The following is a 23,074-nucleotide window of genomic DNA, read 5'->3' as shown; positions in this document are numbered from 1 at the left end:
CAATAGAATATCCAACTAATATGGCGGATTAGCAAAGAAATATGGCGGACATATAGAATTATACTATATTTATTAATTCATGTCAGCTTTAAGAAAACAGATTTGTACGCTTGACTGCCCTTCAAGTCGCGTTTCTTCCGTAGTATTTCTACTTTCTCCTCGACAGTTGCGAAACTGATTTTCACTAACCCTGGTTTCCCCTGAATCCGACTCCTGAGCCTAGCAGCCGCGACTACACTAATCGAATCACTCAGACAGTCAACAAGATCCTGTGCAACTTGTAGAATGTCCTCATCGTCTGACTGAGGTATATTACTAGCTATTATGGTTACCTCCGAATCCTTGACGGTGCTCGAATGGTGAACAGCTGATCCAGGTTGAGTTGCGTAACTGTGTCCTACTTTCTCTACCTCTTTCACTCGATGAATAAGAGACTCAACTGACCGTGACAAACTGTCGATCTGGCTTTGCTGTTTACCAAGTTCAAGGTCAAAATCTGACCGCATTGCTTTGAATTTACTATCAATACTAGCCATGAACTCATTCTTGAATTTATCAAACTTACTATCGAAAGATGAACGCAGTTCTTTCTGACCCTTCTGGAGCTGACTCACAGCGTCCGCTATTACAGTCATCTGGTCAATGATTTTGGTTCCAACGTCATCACTGTCACCACTGTCCCCTTCCGCCATTTTCAACATTTTGGATGATGGTTTGGGAGTTTGCCCGTCTGACGACCGTCTACGTGTCTGTTTGTCTCCGTTCTCTGTCATTCTTAATCACTTACAAATGGTGCAGCTGACGTGAACTTTTATGCACACACCTCTATCGTGAAACCATTTTCTCTTCCTAATATTACGAAACCTTATGAAGATGGCGTTCTTCCAAAATTTTGATTATTACTAGCCTATTAATTTGAATCATTCAGTTCAGTTCCTATATAACTAATCTGTACATGTAATGGCTATTAAACGATAGCCTTCATACATGTAATTTGCAATACGACGTCGATTGCAGCTAATAATAACAAGAGGCCCATGGGCCACATCGCTCACCTGAGTCACCTTGGTCCATATCAGAAGATTTCCCATATATATTTGCTATAAAACCGTAGTTCCTATTATGGCCCCAAACCTTCCCCTGGAGGCCATGGTTTTTGCAAACTTGAATCTACACTATGTCAGAAATCTTTCATGTAAATGTGAACTTCTTTGGCCCAATGGTTCTTGAGAAGAAGATTTTTAAAGATTTTCCCTATATATTTGTATGTAAAACTTTGATCCCCTATTGTGGCCCCATCCTACTCCAGGGGGGCATGATATTAACAAACCTGAATCTGCACTATATCAGAAAGCTTTCATATAAATCTCAGCTTTCCTGGCTCAGTGTTTCTTGGGAAAAAGATTTTTAAAGATTTTTCCTATATATCTGTACGTAAAACTTTGATCCCCTATTGTGGCCCCATCCGACCCCCGGGGACCATGATCTTAACAATTTATAATCTGCACTATATCAGGAAGCTTTCATATAAACCTCAGCTTTTCTGGCTCAGTGGTTCTTCAGAAGAAGATTTTAAAAGATTTTTCCAATAAATTTGTATGTAAAACTTTGATGCCCCCCTTGAGGCCCCATCCAATCCCCGGAGTCCATGATTTTAACAAACTTGAATCTGCACTATATCAACAACAACACAAAAAAAACGAAAAAAAAAAAAACAAACAAAAATAACAAAAAACAAAACTTTGACCCCTTATTGTGGCCCCATACGATCCCCGGGGGCCACGATTTTAACAATTTAGAATCTGTACTATATCAGGAAGCTTTCATATAAATCTCAGCTTTTCTGACTCAGTGGTTCTTGAGAAGAAGATTTTTAAAGATTTTCCCGATATATTTGTATTTAAAAATTGATTCCCTACTGTGGCCCCATCCGACCCCCGGGGGCCATGATTTTAACAATTTAGAATCTACATTATATAAGGAAGCTTTCATATAAATCTCAGCTTTTCCGGCTCAGTGGTTCTTGAGAAGAAGATTTTAAAAGATTTTCCCTATATATTTGTATGTAAAACTTTGATCCCCTATTGTGGCCCCATCCGACCCCCGGGGGCCATGATTTTAACAATTTAGAATCTGCATTATATAAGGAAGCTTTCATATAAATCTCAGCTTTTCTGGCTCAGTGGTTCTTGAGAAGAAGATTTTTAAAGATTTTCCCTATATATTTGTATGTAAAACTTTGATCCCCTATTGTGGCCCCATCCGACCCCCGGGGGCCATGATTTTAACAATTTAGAATCTGTACTATATCAGGAAGCTTTCATATAAATCTCAGCTTTTCTGGCTCAGTGGTTCTTGAGAAGAAGATTTTTAACGATTTTCCCTATATATTTGTATGTAAAACTTTGATCCCATATTGTGGCCCCATCCGACCCCTAGGGCCATGATTTTAACAATTTAGAATCTGCATTATATAAGGAAGCTTTCATATATATTTCATTTTTTCTGGCCCAGTGGTTCTTGAGAAGAAGATATTTTAATGACCCTACCCTATTTTTACCTTTTCTTGATTATCTCCCCTTGGAAGGTGGCCTGGCCCTTTATTTTAACAATTTAGAATTCCCTTTACCTAAGGATGTTTTGTGCCAACCTTGGTTGAAATTGGCCCAGTGGTTGTTGAGAAGAAGTAGAAAATGTGAAAAGTTTACAGACGGACAAACGGACGGACAGACAGACGGACGGACAGACGGACGGACGGACGCCGGAATACGGGTGATCAGAAAAGCTCACTTGAGCTTTCAGCTCAGGTGAGCTAAAAATGTACCACTTGAAAAAAGGTTTTGTAAAACATGTATCACTGAAATTGAGGATGAATACCACTTTTTGTTAGTCTGTCCTGTATATTGTCAGATTAGAGCTAAATTAGTGAAAAAGTATTACTGGAGTAAACCCTCCATGTTCAAATTTATACAACTATTAATTGCAAACAATGTTAAAGAACTTTGTAACTTAGGAAAATTTATTTGTAAAGCTCTTGAACTAAGAACAGTCTATAATATGTAATTTGGATCGTCAATCTCCTTTTTTACTATCATTATACTAGTGTATTTACATCTGCTAGATGTCTTTGTAAGAATTGGCCGTTTATTTTCAGCTTTGTAATTATTATCCATGTTCAATTTTGTTATAATGCTATAAGATGTATGTCTTTCGCAATAAAGAATTATTATTGTAATTGATAAATTGATTAACAAAAATCAAAGATGCGTGTATATTAAAGAAAGATACATGGGATTAAACGTCTGGTTAATATGTTACTTACGAAAAAGTCTTTATTTACTGATTTTCAAAAGGCTTTTTATTCTTCCTCTTCAAACATTGGAGAAATTTCATTTCGGAACACATTTCATAAAATGAATGAAACTTTTATATGAAAGCCCTTTTGATGAACCAACCTTGAAATGGTGTGACAAATAGCGTTATCCTTTCCCGTCATAATTCAGCTTCCGTTCATTATCTGCACTACAGATGTGTCTATTCAATTGAAATTTGGTATATAGATACATCATGAGAATATTAAGGTCAAGTTCTTTGGTAGTTGAATGATTTTGATAAGTTGTGCTCCACGGAATTAGAAACTTTCAAACAGTTCAATTTCCGCTCTTTATTTCAGTCATACAACGTCATTTTGAATTGAAATTTGATTCCTATAATGAGAATACGCAGACCAACTTACTATTATATTGTTCCGGTTTAGTAATTTTGGCAGTTATGCCTCTTGAAACCTTGAAACAATTCACAGTTTCAACTTATTATTTCAATCATACACGGACTTTTTAAATTGAAATTTGATGGATATTATGAGAATACATAGGTCAAGTACTAATATGGGTCGATTGGATAAGTTTTGGCAGAGTGGTCCTTGAGGTTTTGAAATGTTACACATTCAGAGTTTCTATGGAAATACTGAATTAAAATGTGGCATATACATTTTAGATATATCACGGGGACACGTAGGTCTAGATTTTATTTGCCTCTGGTCGCATAATTTTCAAGAAATACAAAGTTGGTTTTTTTTTGTTTTTTTTTTGGTTTTTTTTTTTTTTTTTTTTTTTTTTTTTACATGCAAGCGTATAATCAAGAGCCTCAGACATGTACAACTTGTAAAAGTCACCGAACATACCAGGAAGATGTTATACTTTAAACCACATTTATCATCACTTCGTTAAACAGAAATATAAAGTCATAAGTTTAGACTTTGTTGCCAGCGGGGGTACATTCATGTAGCTCCGACACATAGTTTCATATGATAAGAAAAAATAATAATGAAATAGACTGAATAACAAAAAATGTAATTGCTGTGCTTTTTTTCTTTTTTTTTTTTTTTTTTTTTTTTGTATTCGTATAATGGAATATCAGTAATAAAAATAAATGTTTCGAATAATATTCATAGCTTTAAAAGAGAAAATATTGGTGAAATAAAATGTGTACAGTATACTGATGAATGCACATTGCCACAAAAATATGGAATCATTAGAAGCAGCTGTTACAATTATGACAACATTCAGTGAAACATCAGAAACCAAAGTAAACATAGTCGAAATGGAAGTTATAATTCTCTCATTTCATCGAAGGTATTTTCAGCGGTCAAATAGTATAATACTGTTTGACCGCTAAAAATACCTTCGATGAAATGAGAGACATAAAAATGACAAAGAAATCCATTAAAGTACTTGGGATATATCTAGTATATGATTAACAAACAAATGTTGATAAGTACACTCATGGCGATCTCAAAAGATAACACTTTTTAGAAAATATAGTTGTAACTTCTGTCATAATTTCTGTCATAATTTTGGTGAATTCTTAATTATTAAAATCGCAAAGAAGTTAGAGGTTAATTATAAAAATATTGAATTTATAAACCACATTTCCATTTCAAAAATCAAATCATTATGGTAGGAAATCAAAATTAAACTTTTTGAAACCGTACCTGGAACACAGTTGGTCAAAAGATTGATTATCCAATATTTATAATGCATAATCATAAAACATAATCAGCATATCTGACAAACATTTTGCTAAATTAAAATTTTATTATACCTTTTCAACCATAAATAAATGGAACAGGATATGTCAGTAAATTCTGTTCACAATGTGGGCAGATCGATCACATTAAACACAAGTTTGACTTTTAAATGTCCATAAATTATTTAGAATATATGTGCAAAAATATATTTGTCTTGATTCTGCAGTATTGCTGTAACTGTATCTTACGAGGTATATGTGTATAAAAATGAAATATTGAAATAATAGCACATTTTCGAGTTACTGCCGGAACACCGTTTTTACCCGAATTTTACACGCGCCCTCAGATTTGGTTAGCCCTAGGCATTTCCGGTTTTAAAACGTCAAGTTTCACATCCTAATTAGAACCCTGTGAACTCAATCAAATCCTTATTAGTGTTGATTCTGTACCTCCACTTACAAAAGATTTTTAATATGCATCTCGGGTACGAGTTAATACTAGGCCTTTAGTAAAAACGAAAGTAAATTGTATGACGTATGCAATTTGTGTGTGTTTGAGTTCACGGAACTTCCGATTGTATCAGTTCACGGGCTTATAGACCCTGCCGTCAAGTTTCAAAGTGATGGAGAGAACTTTTTTAATCGATTTTTTTATGGAAAGTGACAGATCTTAAGTTCTTTTTTTTTCTTTTTTCGGATCGAGGGGTCGTGTTTCTTTTGTAGAAAAATTAATTTAGTTAGTACACAGTCGTGCGAGATTGCAGTGGAACTGAAGTTAGAGAGGTAATACCACTTGAACATTGTCGTGAATAAAATTATATTAAACAGAGTGTTTTAATTTGTCTATAGAATTTCGGTCTGGTAAAATGTGATTCGATCCAGTAATATTGAACCAATTGCCCAGTAAGTACCAGAAGAACTTTTGATGCAGTGACAGATTTAGAGTGGGAAGGGGGGTGGGTCCAATAGTCCTCCCTCCTTTCGCCAGTAATTCAAAAATAATGCAAGTAAAAACTCAGATTTCTCACTCAAAATGGCTGAGTATTTTGGCTAATACTTTACTTTAACCCCCCACCCCCACCCCCATCGAAAATCCTAAATCCGTCACTGATTTAACATCGAAGAAAACGGGACTAATTATAGTAATTTCATCACATGGAACAAGTGTCGCAATATTCTCAGCCAGACATTCAAACTTGCGGTATTTTATGACTTACACACAGGATTCTGTGTACAGTCTAACAAGAACGAAAATGGGTTCAGATTATTCACTTCAAACCATATTGAAAGTATACAAATGTCATAAATGCTCAGAACAGTTGCCATTAAATCAGACTGCATTCCAGTAACGAGGCAGATGTCAAATCCTTACAATGTATGGGTGCTGGTGCACTAGTTCGGACAAATTGTGTCCGAGGTTGTACCTGTTTTTGTGTTGTTTCAAATTTGGTGCCAATTTTGTCATATATTAGAAATAGATTATATTACTGCTAAGCAAAATTAGAAAGTAAAAGTATCGCACCATGTCAGATATCATTCCCATTGTGGTATCATGTCATCCAATCATCAACATATATTTGAATTTTCATGTTTTTGTCTTTTGTTTCTCGTAATTTCTCATTTTCCAACAGCTGTTTAGTTCCTTTTGTTTTTGTAGTGTTCTGTTGTTGATCATTTTGCAAATTGTCTTGATATTTCAAAGCTAGCATTTTTGTACTCTGATTGGTGGCTATGTTTTATTATCATGAACATTTGAACATCACCACTGTCATTTTTATGTTACGAATTGATCATGGATTGGTAATAATATCCAAGCAACTGATATTAAAGTATTCCAATGGGGTAAATATAATTAATCTAAGAAATATTCATAACAAATTAGAAGACAGATAATATACTTTATTTGAAATTACAGTAGCACTAGTGTGCATTTGAAACTTAAAACAGCTCACTTTTCCAGTACATTACCATTCAATAGAACATAAATGACAACATTCTATCATTAAATTATAATACACTTTATAAAAAAGGCTCCCACATTTTCATGAATATTCTCTAATCGTTTGTAGCGATCTCGAATCTATTGTTGCAATAATGGAACGTGCAAATATTCAATGACACTTCAGTATGCTGTTTCACGTTCCCGTCACTGGATGTACATGCGACTCAGGGTTCTAGGATTTCGATTTCAAGTCCAGGAGCTCTGTCATTTCTTCCATTCTTATATCTGTCTGTACTTCCATTTCAACTGTTTTTTTTATTTTTCGTGGTGACGAGAAACCAATATAATTGCGATTAGTGGAATCATTATCATCACTAAAACAAAGTTTCCGATATCTGGAAAAAGAATATTCAATAATGAAAATAAATTTTGTAGCTGAACTGAATATTTTTAAACACAATACCAGTGTTTTTAATGTGCAACCAAGGGGGCGGCACCTCGGCACCGCATTTGTCTCTACTTCGCTTGGGAAAAAAAGGGGGGGGGTCTGATTTCGAAAACATTTTTATAGGCCTACCAAACGAAACATTACTGAAGCATATAGGTTAAATAAAAGCTTTAAATGAAAGCAGTTATATTACACTCCATTAGGTTGCTACCCAAATATAGTATCTATTTCCTCGCATATAAAATTGAGATCCCCCCCCCCTTTCCTAGCACCACCAACACTAAACGTATTTAAGAGTTTTTCAGTGTTCCACTATGTTTAATGTAATTATTTATAATTTGTTTAACAAACTTTATAAACATTTTCAGAATGTATATATGTATGAGAATGAATAGTGAACAGTCATTGTATTACTTTGTAAAATATAAATTACAAACCAGTTCATGCTACTGTGACTGCGAGATGGATGGCTTGACGTCCCGCTTGTCGAAAGAACTCGTACTTTTCAACTTCAAAGGCTGTTTATAGTTGTTGTAGGCAAACAGTCAGATAGGGGTTTTCTTTTGTAGGCTTTCAATCTATGAAGTGTTTGGAGTACAGTCTATAACTAGGCCTAGTATAAGTCTATGATGTTTCGAGGGGTCGTAATCTTTTTGTTTCATCAACTTTAATCACGCTTTTCGGATCTTTTGTCTGTGCCAGAAAGGGATAGAATATAATGTTTTTCGTATAACCATACTTTCCCATCTTCCATGAGTCCTCACCCTGAGCATTAGGATCTTGCTTTTGATCCCTTCGTTTCTTCCCAACAGATGCTTTTACCGGAAGTATCGAAGGCTAACCAAATCTTGAAATCACGTGATCACGTTATATAAAATCTAGAATAAACACGCGTTCCGGCAGTAACTCGAAAATGTGCTATTGCATATAATCTTTACAAATGCATGAAATGTCTCCATATTAGTGAAATGTCTTCAAGAGGGGTGTTAAGCAATATTCAATCAATAAACAAATTTCATATTCGTTAGTCTCTCTCTCTGTCTATCTCTGTCTGTCTGTCTGTCTGTCTGTCTGTCTGTCTCTCTCTCTCTCTCTCTCTCTCTCTCTCTCTCTCTCTCTCTCTCTCCAATTATATATCTAGCAATACAATTTGCATGTTTCAAGATTTATAAAACGCATGCATTAAAATGGTTTCACTTCAATGAACTCGGTCCTCTGTGAAAGTAGATGTGAATGAGTATATCTGGTAAATACAATGTAGGTACAATAAATGTCCCGGAAGGAAATACACTATTGGTTGCCTTGTTCAGATTAAACAGTGTACACTGAAATTGACCAGGGTCAGGGGTTCAAATCACAGGACAGAAATGAATAGGTAAATATAGAGAAAATATATGCCACTTTTATAAATCTTTCCTTACTCGAGAACTTGTAGGAGACAGAGTACATAGTTATAATGTATATGGATTTTTCAAGTCGAAGGTAAATGTGTCATACATGTATACATGTAATATACAGGAAATGCAATATATTTTCAAAATAGTTTTCTTTTCTCCTGGGCATTCAGTAGACAAACGCTTTAAGTGAGTACCTATAGTGAGAATGAAAAAGTCTACCGAAATGGTCAGTTCCACGGTCTTAGGTCAGACGATCAGACCTATGGAGTCGCATAGAGAATCTTCAGGGAGTTCAGGCGCAAGTGCAAATGTACATGTATAAGTGAATCATATATATAATGTATTTTCTCTTTTAAAATTCTTTACGTCAGAACTCCGAGTGATTAAAGGAGCAGTCTCTGTATATTACAGAAATTGTGTGAACGTCACACCTGGGTCTTCCTTATTCCCGAACATATGTGATGTTATAGTATGAAAAAGGGGGGAAAAGGATGAACAATTACGAAAAGTGATCAATCTCATAGATCGCCATAACATAACACAACAACAATGTGTCGTCTAGGAAGTAACTGGACAATACAGGGATACACGATATTAAACGTTTCTCAAGAGGAGACAGAATACATGTGCATGTGGCTACTGGCCAGCTGGTACCACTTGAATCACCTTGGCCGATTCCTTCATAGATGTAAGGTACCGAAATCTGCCGATGTTTGCCGAATGCAGCTGATACATGTATATTGATCCCGAGCCCGATCTTATAACATCATACAATTTAAAAAAAAAAATAATAATAACAATGATAATTAATAAATAAAGAAAACTACCAATCAACTGCAAGTTTATACACATGGAGTTGATTACTTCTGAGTATTATACATTAAATAAGCTAATGACAGACTATCCAAGTTTGTTTGATCCACCTCTCAACGTGTGATATTGTAAGAAACCTTTAACACAACTGTTAATTATATGTACCCTTGTGACGTACTTTTGTTTAAAATCTTCTAAAAAATAATATTTATCTAATTCGAATAGACGAACCCATCACTTCTGAATGAATAAACTACAGGTATAAATGTTGCATGCTGTTTTACTCTTCCAGAAACTTTTCAATTACATTCATGTGGTCTAGAGGTGGAGCATTTGCCCTGCGTCAAACCCTCGACATCAGGTGTGAGTGTCACGGGTCCTCGGAGATGACATTATAAATGAATGTCCCATGTCACAGTAGGTGTGGCACGCTAAAGAACCTTCACTGTTCAATGGCCTTAAGCGCCGAGCATAGGACTAAATTTGAAGCCCTTCGCCGGTATTGATGACGTCTCGATATGAATTAAAAATACTAGAGAGGGACGTTAAACAAGATACAATCAATCAATGAATACGATCAAAAACCACATACTTCTAAGTGAATGTTAACTTACAACTATGCACTATTGCTAACGTCTAACAAGGCACTGATAAACCTCCAAAGTAAGAGAGGGCACGCACTGAACACAGGATAAGCAAACCTGAAAACCTCGCCATTGACAAATGAAACTTTCTCTTCTTGACACACAGCCATTTGACTTAAATGATGCTTATCACATTTAATAAATTTTAACAGATCTAAAGGTTTCAACGTGTAAATATGAAGAACATTAAGCAGAATATCTTCTGCAGAAGGTTTTGTTTTACATATAAAATCCCGGAAATTCATTTAAAGGCATTTTCAGAAACCACTGAAAAAAAAAAAACCCAGAGGCCCACAAGCCTTATTGTTCACCTAAGTATCAATCAGTTAAAAGTATCATGTTACTCAAGGGCTATGGAATCTCTTTAAAAAAAATCATTTTCTGCATATCTTAGCTAAATTCTAATATTCAGCAACAGTATAAAACAAGATGTGTTCTTCAAACTTAAATGACCCCAAAAGTGTCTATACTCATGAAATACATTACATGATAATTATACATGTTACACATGTATATGTACCATTATTACAAGATATCAGTAATTTGAAGCTGTCCTAGAGTCAAAACTCTGGGGTTGCGAAATTTACAATTTTGGTACACCCTTTCTGCTTTCCTAATAATGCGGTTAGCTTTTGTACCGTACAATGTATCAACAAACTTGAATAAGTCTTTTAATAAAGAAAATAATTACTGTAATTTTGGCCCCACCCAGGAACCAAATCGCTTACCCTTGGGATCACGAAATTTACAATATTGGTAAAGGGCTACGTACTCCATCTAATTATCTATTTAATTTCAATTCTATATCATTTAATAACTTTTAAAGTGATGACTTAACAACGATGTTGATTGGGTGAAAAATTAGTTTGATTTTTTAGTAAAAAAAAAAGTTTCATACGGAGTTCTGCACTACACGGGACTACTTTTCTCTAGAATGCGTTTTCCCCGTTCTAATTTTGGCGCTAATTATAAAACGGGAATCTCCACACAAGCATTGTAAACGAAATGTATCTGTTTGGTTTTTTCATTGCTACCAACAAAAAAAACCAACAAAAAAAATAAACCAACACAACAAGAAATAAACACAACCAAAGATATGAATAAAATACAAAAGTAATTGAAAGAAACAACACACATACCTGTAGTGGTGACGTGGCAGAATAGTCAACTTGATGACGTAGGACACTGACTGGTAGAAGAAATAGACAGATATACACAAGTTTCCGGTATAGAACATCTGCATTACGGGTTTGATAACAAGATGGAGCAAGCGGCGACTTTTGATCTTGGGGATATATTAATGTAATTGAACTGCGTGATATGAGTGTTCAATGTGTCCTCCTACACAATGCAGCATACATTCAGTAACCGCTTGTTCTCCAGTTTTGTTGTTGTTTTCATTGTTACGTTCATGTATTCCTACGCGCCGTTTCAAAAACGTTAAATAAAACTCACTATCTGTTTGTTTTTTTTAATTTTTTTAAAAAATTTTTTGTTCATTTTATTTTTTTTTTTTATTTTAAAAACATAATATTAAATGATAAGAAATAAAACTTATACACATTCAGCTACAAGTATCACAGATAGGTTGTATTATATATGGTACGTTGTAATATGCATGTATCTCTGTTTTCTCTCTCTCTCTCTCTCTCTCTCTCTCTCTCTGTGTGTGTGTGTGTGTGTGTGTGTGTGTGTGTGTGTGTGTGTGTGTGTGTTCATCAATCAACACCTTGTGGAAAGGATGAAAGAATACTAATAAAGCTAGGATAATCAAACCTGGTACATATGTTTTCATTGTGAAAAGACACCTCTTAATGCTCAATTTGAAAGGTCAGGGTCAGAGGGAAAAAATAAGGTTTAGATCATGAAACTAGGTGTACTTGTTTACTATGGTGTTGGTGTTTTGAAAATGATAACTAAGCTTCACAGTTTATAAATGCAATTTTTCTGTAGTTTGATAGAACAGGTTTTTTATCACTGACAACTATGTACAACTATCAATGTCTAGCTGATATTAGAAATTGATTGTATATTTTTTTAACGTCCAATCAGAGATAGTGTCAAGGAACACTAGTAGAAATATTGAATGAACAAAGTATGCTAATATCACATTACTGAATATATCAGACAGGAGTATTCACCCGATCCAAGTGGGACAATCTGTTTATTTTAAGACGCCCAATATAATCCATCATAATGATTTTCAAAGGATTCTAAATGGGATCCATCACGTATTTGACAAGTGGAAAGTGTCCAGCAAACTTGTCTCCTGTTATATTATGAGGATGACGCGATCGAGAACTTGTCAGACCAGCACCCCACTACTTCATTTCTGGTTAAATTCTTATATCATTTGAAATCACCATTTGTTATTTTTCGGTTCTTTTCTTTTGTTTGTCTTTCTTACTTCCCATTAAGCACCCCCTTATATTTTCTCCCCATTTCTCTGTTTTGTTAGTTTATTATGCATATGAAGTATCCATACCCTATATAATTATCATTATTGCACTTTGTATGATATACATGTAAAACTCAGGGCCGTAAATTAACCTTCAATTTGGAGGAGGCAGGAAATTAGGCGCAGGCCAAGGCCCCCAGACGCTGAGCACATTTTGTGCACACTGAACACGTTTCGTGCAAAATCCTTGATTCTAGGGCCTTCTAAGATGTTACTTGACTAACTCATTCTAAAAGAAAGATTTGGAATGCTTTTTAAGGGAGGTATCATGTTCTCAGTTATTGGAAACAACATAAATTCTAATGAACTTTAAATTTTAAATTTTTTTTTGGCTCAAAAGTTGGAGGAGGCAGCTGCCTCCTCCGCCTCCATGTAATTTACGGCCCTGAAAACTTATACGGTGTCAATTTTGATGCACCAGATGCGCATTTCGACAAATAATGTATCTTCAGTGACATACATGTATTACCTTTTCACTTCATCCATATTGAGTTATTATCATAAATACGTTGTACATAAATTCTCACGTTTATCATTCTGTGGACATTCCATGCACCTTTATGGAGTCGGCTTATATGGCCTCTGCCTTCTCCCTAATCCTATTACGTTATACATAAATACATAATAAAATTCTGTTTGAATTAAATCATTATAGAATAAAAAATGCCAGCAGTTTTTGGCAGAATTTGATGTTGTCATTGCTGACATATAAGGATTCAACATTTGTTTAAGGTGGAGAGCAACACACATGATACGGGGATTTCATTATGTTAAAAAGTAGTCGCCTATTCAACTCGCCATATCTCAATATTTACAATTCATCTGAATTTTTTTCTTGTGATTGCTAATACTTTTGAGCTTCATGCTGAAGACACAATCATCTTTCCTTTCAACGAACGGATATATAATGTTTGGATTTATTCGTATGTTGTTTTTTTTCCGCGAACTTTCTGTGATGATCATATAATTATGGATTAAAATACAAGAGATGCACATGCCTTATCGATCACCAGAGTACATGTATTAGTCATAAATATCGTTAGCCCAAAGGACTATGAAATCTAGAATAATTTTTCTGTTCTGTATCTACCGGTAGTATTGAGCAGCAGAAGTACATGTATAAAATCAAATGTTGTTTGAAAAACACAAATGCCCAACGAAAGTGCCCATATTGATGAAAGATTTTTACATAATACCTCTTATATTAACACTATATGACTATTTTGGACACCCCCACCCCCATCCTCAGCCCACTTGAGTCGAAATTTACAATTTTAGTACATTCCGTTCTGCTATTCCTAAATATACATTTAATTTTTAAATAGCAAAGTTAAAGAAGTCTTTCAATATCGAAGTCAATGATCAGTACAATGTATTTTCAACCGATCTTGGAACCAAAACCCCTACCCCTGGGATAGGACTACATGTTACTTTTAAATATCTCTTTAGTTTTCCTTACAGATGTGTGGTTGCAGAGAAGATTTTTGAGAATTGGTCAATTTTAGGTAGATTATGCCCCCACCTCTATGACCTCAGTAGTGCAGGAGTCCTGATATTTACAATTTATGTCCCCATGTCCCAAAGATTCTTCATACCAAAAGTAGTTATCAAGAAATTAGAAATGTTCAATTTTTAAAGTACGACAACGGACACAGATCAATTGTAATAGGTCATCAGAATGACTTGGTGACCTACATGTAAAAAGAGATTATCTGAAAGATATATATTAATTAATTGTAGCATACATGTATTTACAAATTCAAGTAAGCTTTCATCTTGGGATTACATTTTACAGAAAAATGAAAAATTAATGAATGTAATGGTTTTTATGCCCCTGAGATCGAAGATCGGGGGGGGGGGGGGTATTGTTTTTGTCCTGTCTGTCATTCTGTTTGAAACTTTAACCTTGCTAATAACCTTTGAACAGTAAATGCTAGAGCTTTGATATTTCACATGAGTATTTCTTGTGACAAGACCTTTCCGTGGGTACCAATATGTTTGACCCTTTGACCCTGTGACCTTGACCTTGGAGTTTGACCTACATTTAAAAAATTGACATTGGTCGTAACTTGTAAATGGTAAATTTAAATAAGAGCTTTCATATTGCACATGAACATTTCTTGTGACAAAATATTTTTACTGGCACCAAGATATTTGTCCTTGTGACATTGGCCATATTTGGAATTGGTCATTATCGGGGACATTTGTGTTTCACAAACCCATCTTGTTTTGCATTTTATGTGATATGTTTTGTAGAATGAAAACCCAGAGATGGCAAATAAATTGCATATTTTTCGCTACATTCAATTCCTGGAGAAATCATATTCCATATGCATACCTTCTTCAATTTGCCGTTTATGTTTTCGATTTTTTGTTTCAGGTATACAACTATTCAACATCGCAAGATACCGTAAAATATTTATTGATTTCCACGGCCGATATAACATCAACGGGGAATATCACCACTCTTCTGTACGATGACACATTATCTGCAGAAAGTGAAACAAATGAAAGAAGACCACAAACATCACGTGATCTTACTGTGGTAACGGCTTACTGGGATCTCGGAAGTTTCAAAAAGGGCGAGAAACAAACCTTCACCAAAAGCACATATCTATCGTGGGCTTCCACATTTCAGTATCTTATAAATCCCATTGTTGTTTATACAGACTCAACAGAATTCAGGGATTTAATGTTCAGTTTGAGAGCCAAAGGGAATTTAACCAATCAAACAAAAATCTTCTTGGTTTCGAAAAGAAAATTTTGGCCTTTTCGAATTTTGAATCAGATCCAAAGCGTTTACAGACAACCAGGATATCCAGCTCATCATCCTAACACAGTCAATGCAGAATATTCCGCGGCGCAGCATTCCAAATACGTGGCTGTGGCAGATTCAGCACAGAGAAATATATTCAACACTTCATTTTTCGCCTGGTTGGACGTCGGATACTTCAGAGATATTGTAGGAACTCGGAAAAACTTTAAACTAGAGCTTCCACCAAACTTCAATCCTAATAGCGTAGCCTTTAATCGCGTATTTAATTCCAGCATGACAATGGATCCTTATAGAATATTTCGTCAAAATGTGGTGTGGGTCGGTGGGGGGTTGTTTATCTGTAGCGGCAAAGTAGGAATAGAGTTTGAGAAGTTGTACCAAAGAGCTGTTTTATATTTTCTGCGTCAGAATTTGATGAATACCGACCAACAAGTGTTATATGCTATGTACAGTGATGAAGGTCAGAAGGTCATTAGACCAAATATTGGTCTTCAGATATATATTCCAAAAGTAAATTATGGCAACCAATGGTTTTATCTAGGATATTTATGTTTGATTAAAGTGACAGAATGAGTAAATGCTTGCATTATATCTGGACACTTTTGTTGAATGATGTATTTTTATATCCCACACAGTATAAAGACTCCAAGAACGTTAATCCTTGAATCTTGTCTATCTTTATTTTTTAATTTGAATGGTTCTCTCATTGTGCTCCCATGACATTGTGGGTGGGAATATATTAGTATTAGGTTGACCATCTGTAGACGAATTGTTTGCCACACCCGTGTTTACCAAATACCTCGAATCATCATACTTCATACGCAGCATGCAAGTGATCCTATACTGATTTTGGACTTAAAGTTTTATCATTTCATCTGGAGTAGCACAATTTCACACACTGACTAGTCGTAGAATGAGGGCAAGTCTTTGTGATTTCGGGTTCAAGAGGTCTAAGATCACGAGATTGGGATTCCGATATAGGAGAATAGGTTTCGGTCATTTTCTTATCACTGGGAGTCACCATGCTTCACACACAGATATCAATTCTGGGAAACTAGAAATTGGTACATGTATATTTAGGAAAATGGTTGCAGGAACTTTAATATCCCTTTTCACTTGAAATCACCGAAATTCACACACATGGGATGAGAAAGACCACTACGTGCCTCGGATCCTAAGGTCAAGCAACTGGAGTCCAGTTGCTTGACCTTTGGATCCGAGGCACGCAATTGGAAAAAAGGTCTCTAGATCAGATATAATTTTCTTTTTCACTTGAATTTACAATGCATAACTGACAAAGAAAACTTGCACATCATTACTCTGATTCCTGTCCCATCCCCATTGCGCTCCGTACGAGGGGGAGGGCATTACAGTCCAACTTGGACAGTAGGTTTTAATGTTTTAAAGCTCTCATTCGGATCAGTCGAGAAACATATACATGAAACATTTCTGGTATTTATTATTTTAAAATAATATTGACAAATTTGTATTCTTGAATTGTATGCTTTTACAACGTTGCATAATTTGGTATTATTAGTATAGGCAATTAAATCAAATGTAAATTTATATAAAACATCGACGAATAGTGCTGCCGATTTATAACAATAGTTCCTGATTCTTCTTCACCTCGCCAATATTTTGTCATACACATAACTGTACACACAGTATGCTTTGATTTGAACAAAATCAATCACGAGGAGGATGGATGCAGTATCAGCAGTTGTCGATGACAATATTCTGTGTGTTCAACCTGGCCAGAGTTTATAGCAGATCTACTTAGCTGATAAAAATAGGCAACAACCTGTGAGCTCACCTGAGCTGAAAACTAAAGTCAGATTTTCTGATTGCCTGTCGTCGGTCTTTTGTCCGTCTGGAAACGTTTTACATTTTCGACTTCTCCAGAACGACTGGACCAATTTCAGTTAAACATGGCAAAAAGCATCCTTAGATAAAGGGTTTTCAAGTTTGTTCAAATGAAGGGCCATGTCCCATTCAAAGGGGAAATAATCGCAAACATGCAAAAATAGGGTGGGGTCATTTTAAAATTCTTCTCAAGATCCACTTGGCCAGAAGGGCTAAAATTTACATGAAAGCTTCCTGACAGAGTGAAGAATCAAGTTTTAGAAAGCCCTAACACCCAGGGGTAGGTTGGGGCCAAAAAAGGAGATCAAAATTGTGCATGCGAATATATACATGTAGGTAAAATCTTTGAAAATAATTTTCTCAGGAACCACTAGGCCAGGAAAGTACAAATTTACTTGAATGTTTTCTGACATGGTGTAGATTCAAGTTTGTTAAAATCATGGCACCCGAGGGTAGGATGGAGCCACAATAGGGGATCAAAGTTTTACATAGAAATACATAGGGAAAATCTTCTCAAGAACCACTAGTCCAGGAAAGTACATATTTACATGAAAGCTTCCTGATATATTGCAGACGCAGATTCAATTTTTTAAAAGCATGGCCACCGGGGGTAGGATGGGATAACAAAATAGGATCAAAATTTTACATACAAATATACAGTCTATAGGGAAAATCTTTAAAATTCTTTTCAAATACCACTGGGCCAGAAAAATTTACATGAAAGCTTTGTGACTTAGTGCAGATTCAGGTTTCTTAAAATCATGGTCCAGGGATAGGGTGGGACCACAATAGGGGATAAAAGTTTTACATAGAAATACATATGGAAAATCTTTAAAAATATTCTTGTGAAGAATCACTGGGTCGGGAAGGTTTACAACTACATAAAAGCTTTCTGACACAGTGCAGATTCAAGTTTGGAAAAATTATGCCCGCCATGGAAGGGTTCAACTCGAATAGGGTATAAGAGTTTCCCTATTTTATATAGGGAAAATATTCTTAAAATCTTCTAAAGAACCATTGGGCCAAAGAAGTTTACATTTACATGAAAGGTTCCTGAAACATTGCAGATTCAAAGTTGTAAAAATCATGACATCGGGGGTAGGTTGGGGCCAAAATAAGGATAAAAGTTTTACATGCGAATATAACATGTACAAGGAAACTATTTAGATATGGGCCATGGTGACTCAGGTGAGCGATATGGTCCATGGGCCTCTTGTTGTATAAGGGATCGAATTACACAATCAAAACTTTAGTGTGCATGTTACAAAATTTTCACATTTCTCCTTAGATTGCTCAAAAGAGCAAATGAACTTCTAAAAATAATTGTGCCTGGTGTACTCCCCTCATTAGGAAGCAGTGAAATTGAAAATATGTGGAGAAAAGTAGGTGTCAATTTCATGAGCAAAATTGAATTTGAGAGGTTCCATAACCCTCAAACACGTAAGATGATGTCAGTCCTTGATGGAAACAGAATAGTATACACACATGTAGAACCACACCTACCATTACGTACAACCCAAGACTACGCCACAAGAGAGATGTCAAATTTGCTGAGGTAAGCAACATTTCCCGCATGAGTGTAAAGAGGGGAATTGGTGTAAGGTTTGTCTTCAAGCTGGCCACAAGCCGGGAGATGAGAAATTCCCAAAATATTATAAACAACATCCTTCCTCCGTTATTATGTTTCATCGCAAAGGCAATGTCCTAGAGAACAGTTCCAATCTGCAGAACATGCATTTGGAAGCGTTGGAAGCGAAACGTATCGATAACCAAATTACTCCGTATTCCGTTTGGTTATCCTCCAAAGAGAAATCATGGAGGATATAATCCGATGCAAGGCTGAACACGTTGAAAAATTCCGCCATACTCTCGCAACGACAAAAACTCTACCACATTTATGGAAGCTACGTGCGATGACTTCTGACTTCAGGGCGCTGGCTTTAACCTTACACAAACAATGCACACGATATCTAGTGTGTGGTATTTCAAAAACACTTCAGGTCAGATCACATGCCATGTTGCTGCTGACCTACAGAAAAGGCTGAAAAACAAACAACGATCTGGATCAACGTATGTGCCTTTATCCATCACTCGTCAAAAGGATATCGGTGCGATGCTGCTGGAGGTTAAAGGGAAAGGCAACCCCAACTACATTATTGCTTTTATGAATAAAGTATTACTTACTGATATCGTAAATGACAGTCTATAACAACAACAATCCTTGCTTAACGGTTAAATCAATATTGATCTATAATATATTTTAAAATAGCCGCCGCTAAGAGAGCGGCCATTGAAGTTTGATTTATGGCGTCACACTGTCGGTTCCGGTTTATTTCAACAGCAGCACTGTAAACATTACAAGTCACGAACAGTTAAGTTTTGAGCCGTATAGATTTGAGCTCGTTCTTTCGCAAAAAGAAATTGAGAAAAGAAGACGTTCAGTCGAGTCGCAGACCAGGCAGACGATATACGTTAACTTTCTTCATACAAATATATCGAACGTCAACTTGTCATTACGCAAATGACGGATCCACAGTTTATTTAGTATTTTCTTTTCAAATGGCTTCGTTGGGTCAGGAATTTCGAGGGGAAAAAACAGCAACCTTTTTTTCACATTTCCCCTTCATATTAGTGCAACCAACAGCTTGAAATGAAGGTATGAACCTATTTATTCGTAAAACCTACCATATACACATCTTTGATGATCTTAGAATCTCATCAAAACTGGAACAGACGGTGTGGCGTCAGAATTATTGTTTTTGTGGTCTTGAATACAAAAGAGTTCCACATCATGGCAGCCTCTATAGATGGCGGAAATTTCAATTTTTAACGTTTTCAAATTAGTACTGAAGCTTATCTAGGCCGTATAGCAACAGAATAGAATGACAAGTTTTTATCAAATAATTAATCCTTCATTTGTATCATTTATCATGTAATTTTTTGGGGGGTGGGTGGGGGTGGGGGGTTGCCTTCCCCTTTAAAGAGCAAACACTGTCACCGGTGGTAATGTCATTTCTAATGAACACTATATAGCAATCTGTTTTGCGCTTAATTATGGATATGCATTACCCTCAATGCGAGGGGACTTAATTCATATGAATAAAGAAACACTTTACACAAGTGGTTAATGACTATAATATCGATATACCGGTAGTAATGTTACAAGAAACTCACTTTTCTTGGGAAATGCTATTGAAATATGATTCGAGATGGCATGGAACTTCTCTACATAGTTTTACAGATTCGATTAATGATAGGGGAGTATCAATTCTTTTTCACAAAAATACTTATATTCGAGGTACCCGTTACTTATATTCATAGATCACAATGTGGTAGTGAAACCTTGGTGAATATTAAAATTAACGATATAATTTATATTTTTGTAAATACACATTGTATTTGCCCCACCAGAAAAGCCCAAAACAGTAGACCATCAGATCACTGGACAAAAAGGTTTGATTTTACACTAATATAGGAGAAAAGAGAAGTAAAGGGTATTGAAAATTAAATACATGTACATCCTTATTAACTGATGCCAATTTTGTAACACAACTTAAAGAATCCATGCATGAAAAACATTTTACATGACCAATTGAAAAGGAGGAAAATAAAACGATAGGTGAAACAATTTCAATGCAATTTTCGCAACATGAAAGTCTTTTAAAAAAACCACCACAACACACAACGTATTCAGCTGATAGAAAGGATTCCAATGTAATCGATATGAAAATAAAAAATTAAGAAAAATACTTAGAGGCAGAGAGGGATGATACATGTAAATATATATTATAAAAATATTACAAAAGGTGCATATGTACGACCAGGCGAAAGGAATACGCCTTATTTCTTATGATTGTTCTAATCAAACACAATCATTAAACGTAATATACGACATAAAAGCAGGAAATAATGAAACTGGCGATATGGTTAATAAATAAAGTGTATGAATTCTATGAAGCGCTATATGACTATAGGCCTATCCGAAAACGTGAGTTATCTCTCTTTGTACTCTAACATTTAGTGTGCTTATGACAACTTCCGGGTAGTAACACGATCATGCTGCGCGAAATTCGAGTTACATATCGAATATGGATGCTGAAATTGAAAAATGGTCTATCAAACAGTTAAAATCTTTTCTTCGGGAACGTAAGGAAATGGTCAGTGGAAACAAACAAGAACTCCTTGAACGAGTCAAGGGTGTGATTTTTCTGAACAAAAAAACTGTCTCACAAACAAGTGTGTCAGATGCTATAAGTGATGGTATTCGGCGTTTTGAAAAGTTAATGACTCCCCTCAGTGAAATTTTACCTGATCCAGAATCTTTAAAATCGAACTGGAAGTCGGACGTTCACTTATTTCCTAATATCTCCAACAACGACTTGTACAATTATTTAGTATTAAGTCAAAACAGAACAACCGATTCCCAAAAAATGATGGCAACTCGTCAGCTCAAAGCTCGGGTTTTTTACGAGGATCGGCACGTGTATGATCTCCAATATCATGCTGTAAATGAGGAATGCTCTCATTGTTTTATCAGGGCTAAAGTTGGCCCATCATTACCAACGGACTCTGTCAAAAACAAACCGATTACAATGTTTGGGTAACTCTGTCCAAAGTAACTGGACGTGTCCACTCCGCAAATTGTACATGTGCAGCCGGGTATGTATATCGTCTGATTTATATTTAAAATGCAGAAAACTAAGTAATGTAATCGCAAAATCAACTTTCATTTATTCAATATATATTCTCGATTGATACAATGTATAAATAATTTGTTCATAGGTGTAGTCCAAGTCCGGGAAGGGGGGGGGGGGGCACGTGTTTTTACAAATTTCCAGCTGACTAAAGATAAGTTAATTAAATCATATACACTTTCCATCTTCTATAAGGTATTTACTATAAAAATTCATATTTAAATAAAAATTCATGTGTATGTCAGTTTTACCGATTGTTTGCAACGGTATATAAATAAATCTAAATAATTCTTTATGGTTATAATCGTATTTAAAACTGGATGTTTTTAATTAAATAAATGAATTCAGCTGCAATTCTTTCTCATTTCATTTATATAATACATGTTGGGTTAAAGGGTAGACGCTGCAGTTTAAGGAGGTGGATATTTGCAGCATTCAGAAGTGTCTGTCTAACATACCAAGACGTATATCGTGTCAGAACTCTTATCGCTGAACGTTTACTATTTTAATATTTAACAAGCAACCTCTGACATTTTATAAGTCTAGCTGTGCTAGAAAAAGGGTCTAAATTATCCAGAATAAAGCTCCTGAGAAAAGAGGGTGTTGCACAGAAGCGGCAAATGTTGTGACGTACATGCGGAACTGACCTTCATCTAGATTTAAACTCTTATATACGTATACCTGTAGGATTCCCCATTGTTAATTCATAAAACATAAGTTCTGGTTAGCAGCCTTGACTAATAAAATACAGGTATTTGGCGTGTTTGTTGTGAGTCTCATTCACATATTGGACACGAAGTCCAACTAAACAAACTAAACAATGTCCAGGTTAAAAGTTTATTACAAACTCGGCACATCGTAATAAGCAGAAATTTGACATGAAACACTTTTGAATACTCTAGAAGTGTGTTTCAAATAAGAAAAAAAATATAGATTGAAAAAACCTTATGTCCGTGAGGGATTCGAATTAACGCGGTCGTTTGAAAAAAAGAAAATATTTTTACATTTGAT

At 35.4% G+C, this 23,074-nt stretch overlaps 1 protein-coding gene across 1 annotated transcript; it reads left to right on the top strand.

Annotated features, from left to right (window-relative positions):
• Window positions 1-9,364: 9,364 nt before the first annotated feature.
• On the top strand, window positions 9,365-16,079 carry LOC125647218 (uncharacterized). The gene is made up of 2 exons (XM_056141922.1): window positions 9,365-9,508; window positions 15,111-16,079. Exons 1-2 carry the CDS (start codon window positions 9,365-9,367, stop codon window positions 16,077-16,079), a joined length of 1,113 nt encoding a protein of 370 aa, XP_055997897.1.
• The last annotated feature ends 6,995 nt before the right edge of the window (window positions 16,080-23,074 follow it).

The sequence above is a fragment of the Ostrea edulis genome, chromosome 6 (genome assembly GCF_947568905.1).
Source record: "Ostrea edulis chromosome 6, xbOstEdul1.1, whole genome shotgun sequence".
Classification (NCBI taxonomy): domain Eukaryota; kingdom Metazoa; phylum Mollusca; class Bivalvia; order Ostreida; family Ostreidae; genus Ostrea; species Ostrea edulis.
Note: the sequence above shows the minus strand (reverse complement) of the source record. Positions and strands in the feature narration are given on the sequence as shown.

Coding starts and splice junctions, on each gene's coding strand:
- LOC125647218 (XM_056141922.1), top strand. CDS start 9,365: ATGTGTCGTCTAGGAAGTAACTGGACAATACAGGGATACACGATATTA. Junction 9,509..15,110: donor GATTCCTTCATAGATGTAAG/GTACCGAAATCT, acceptor TTTTTGTTTCAG/GTATACAACTATTCAACATC.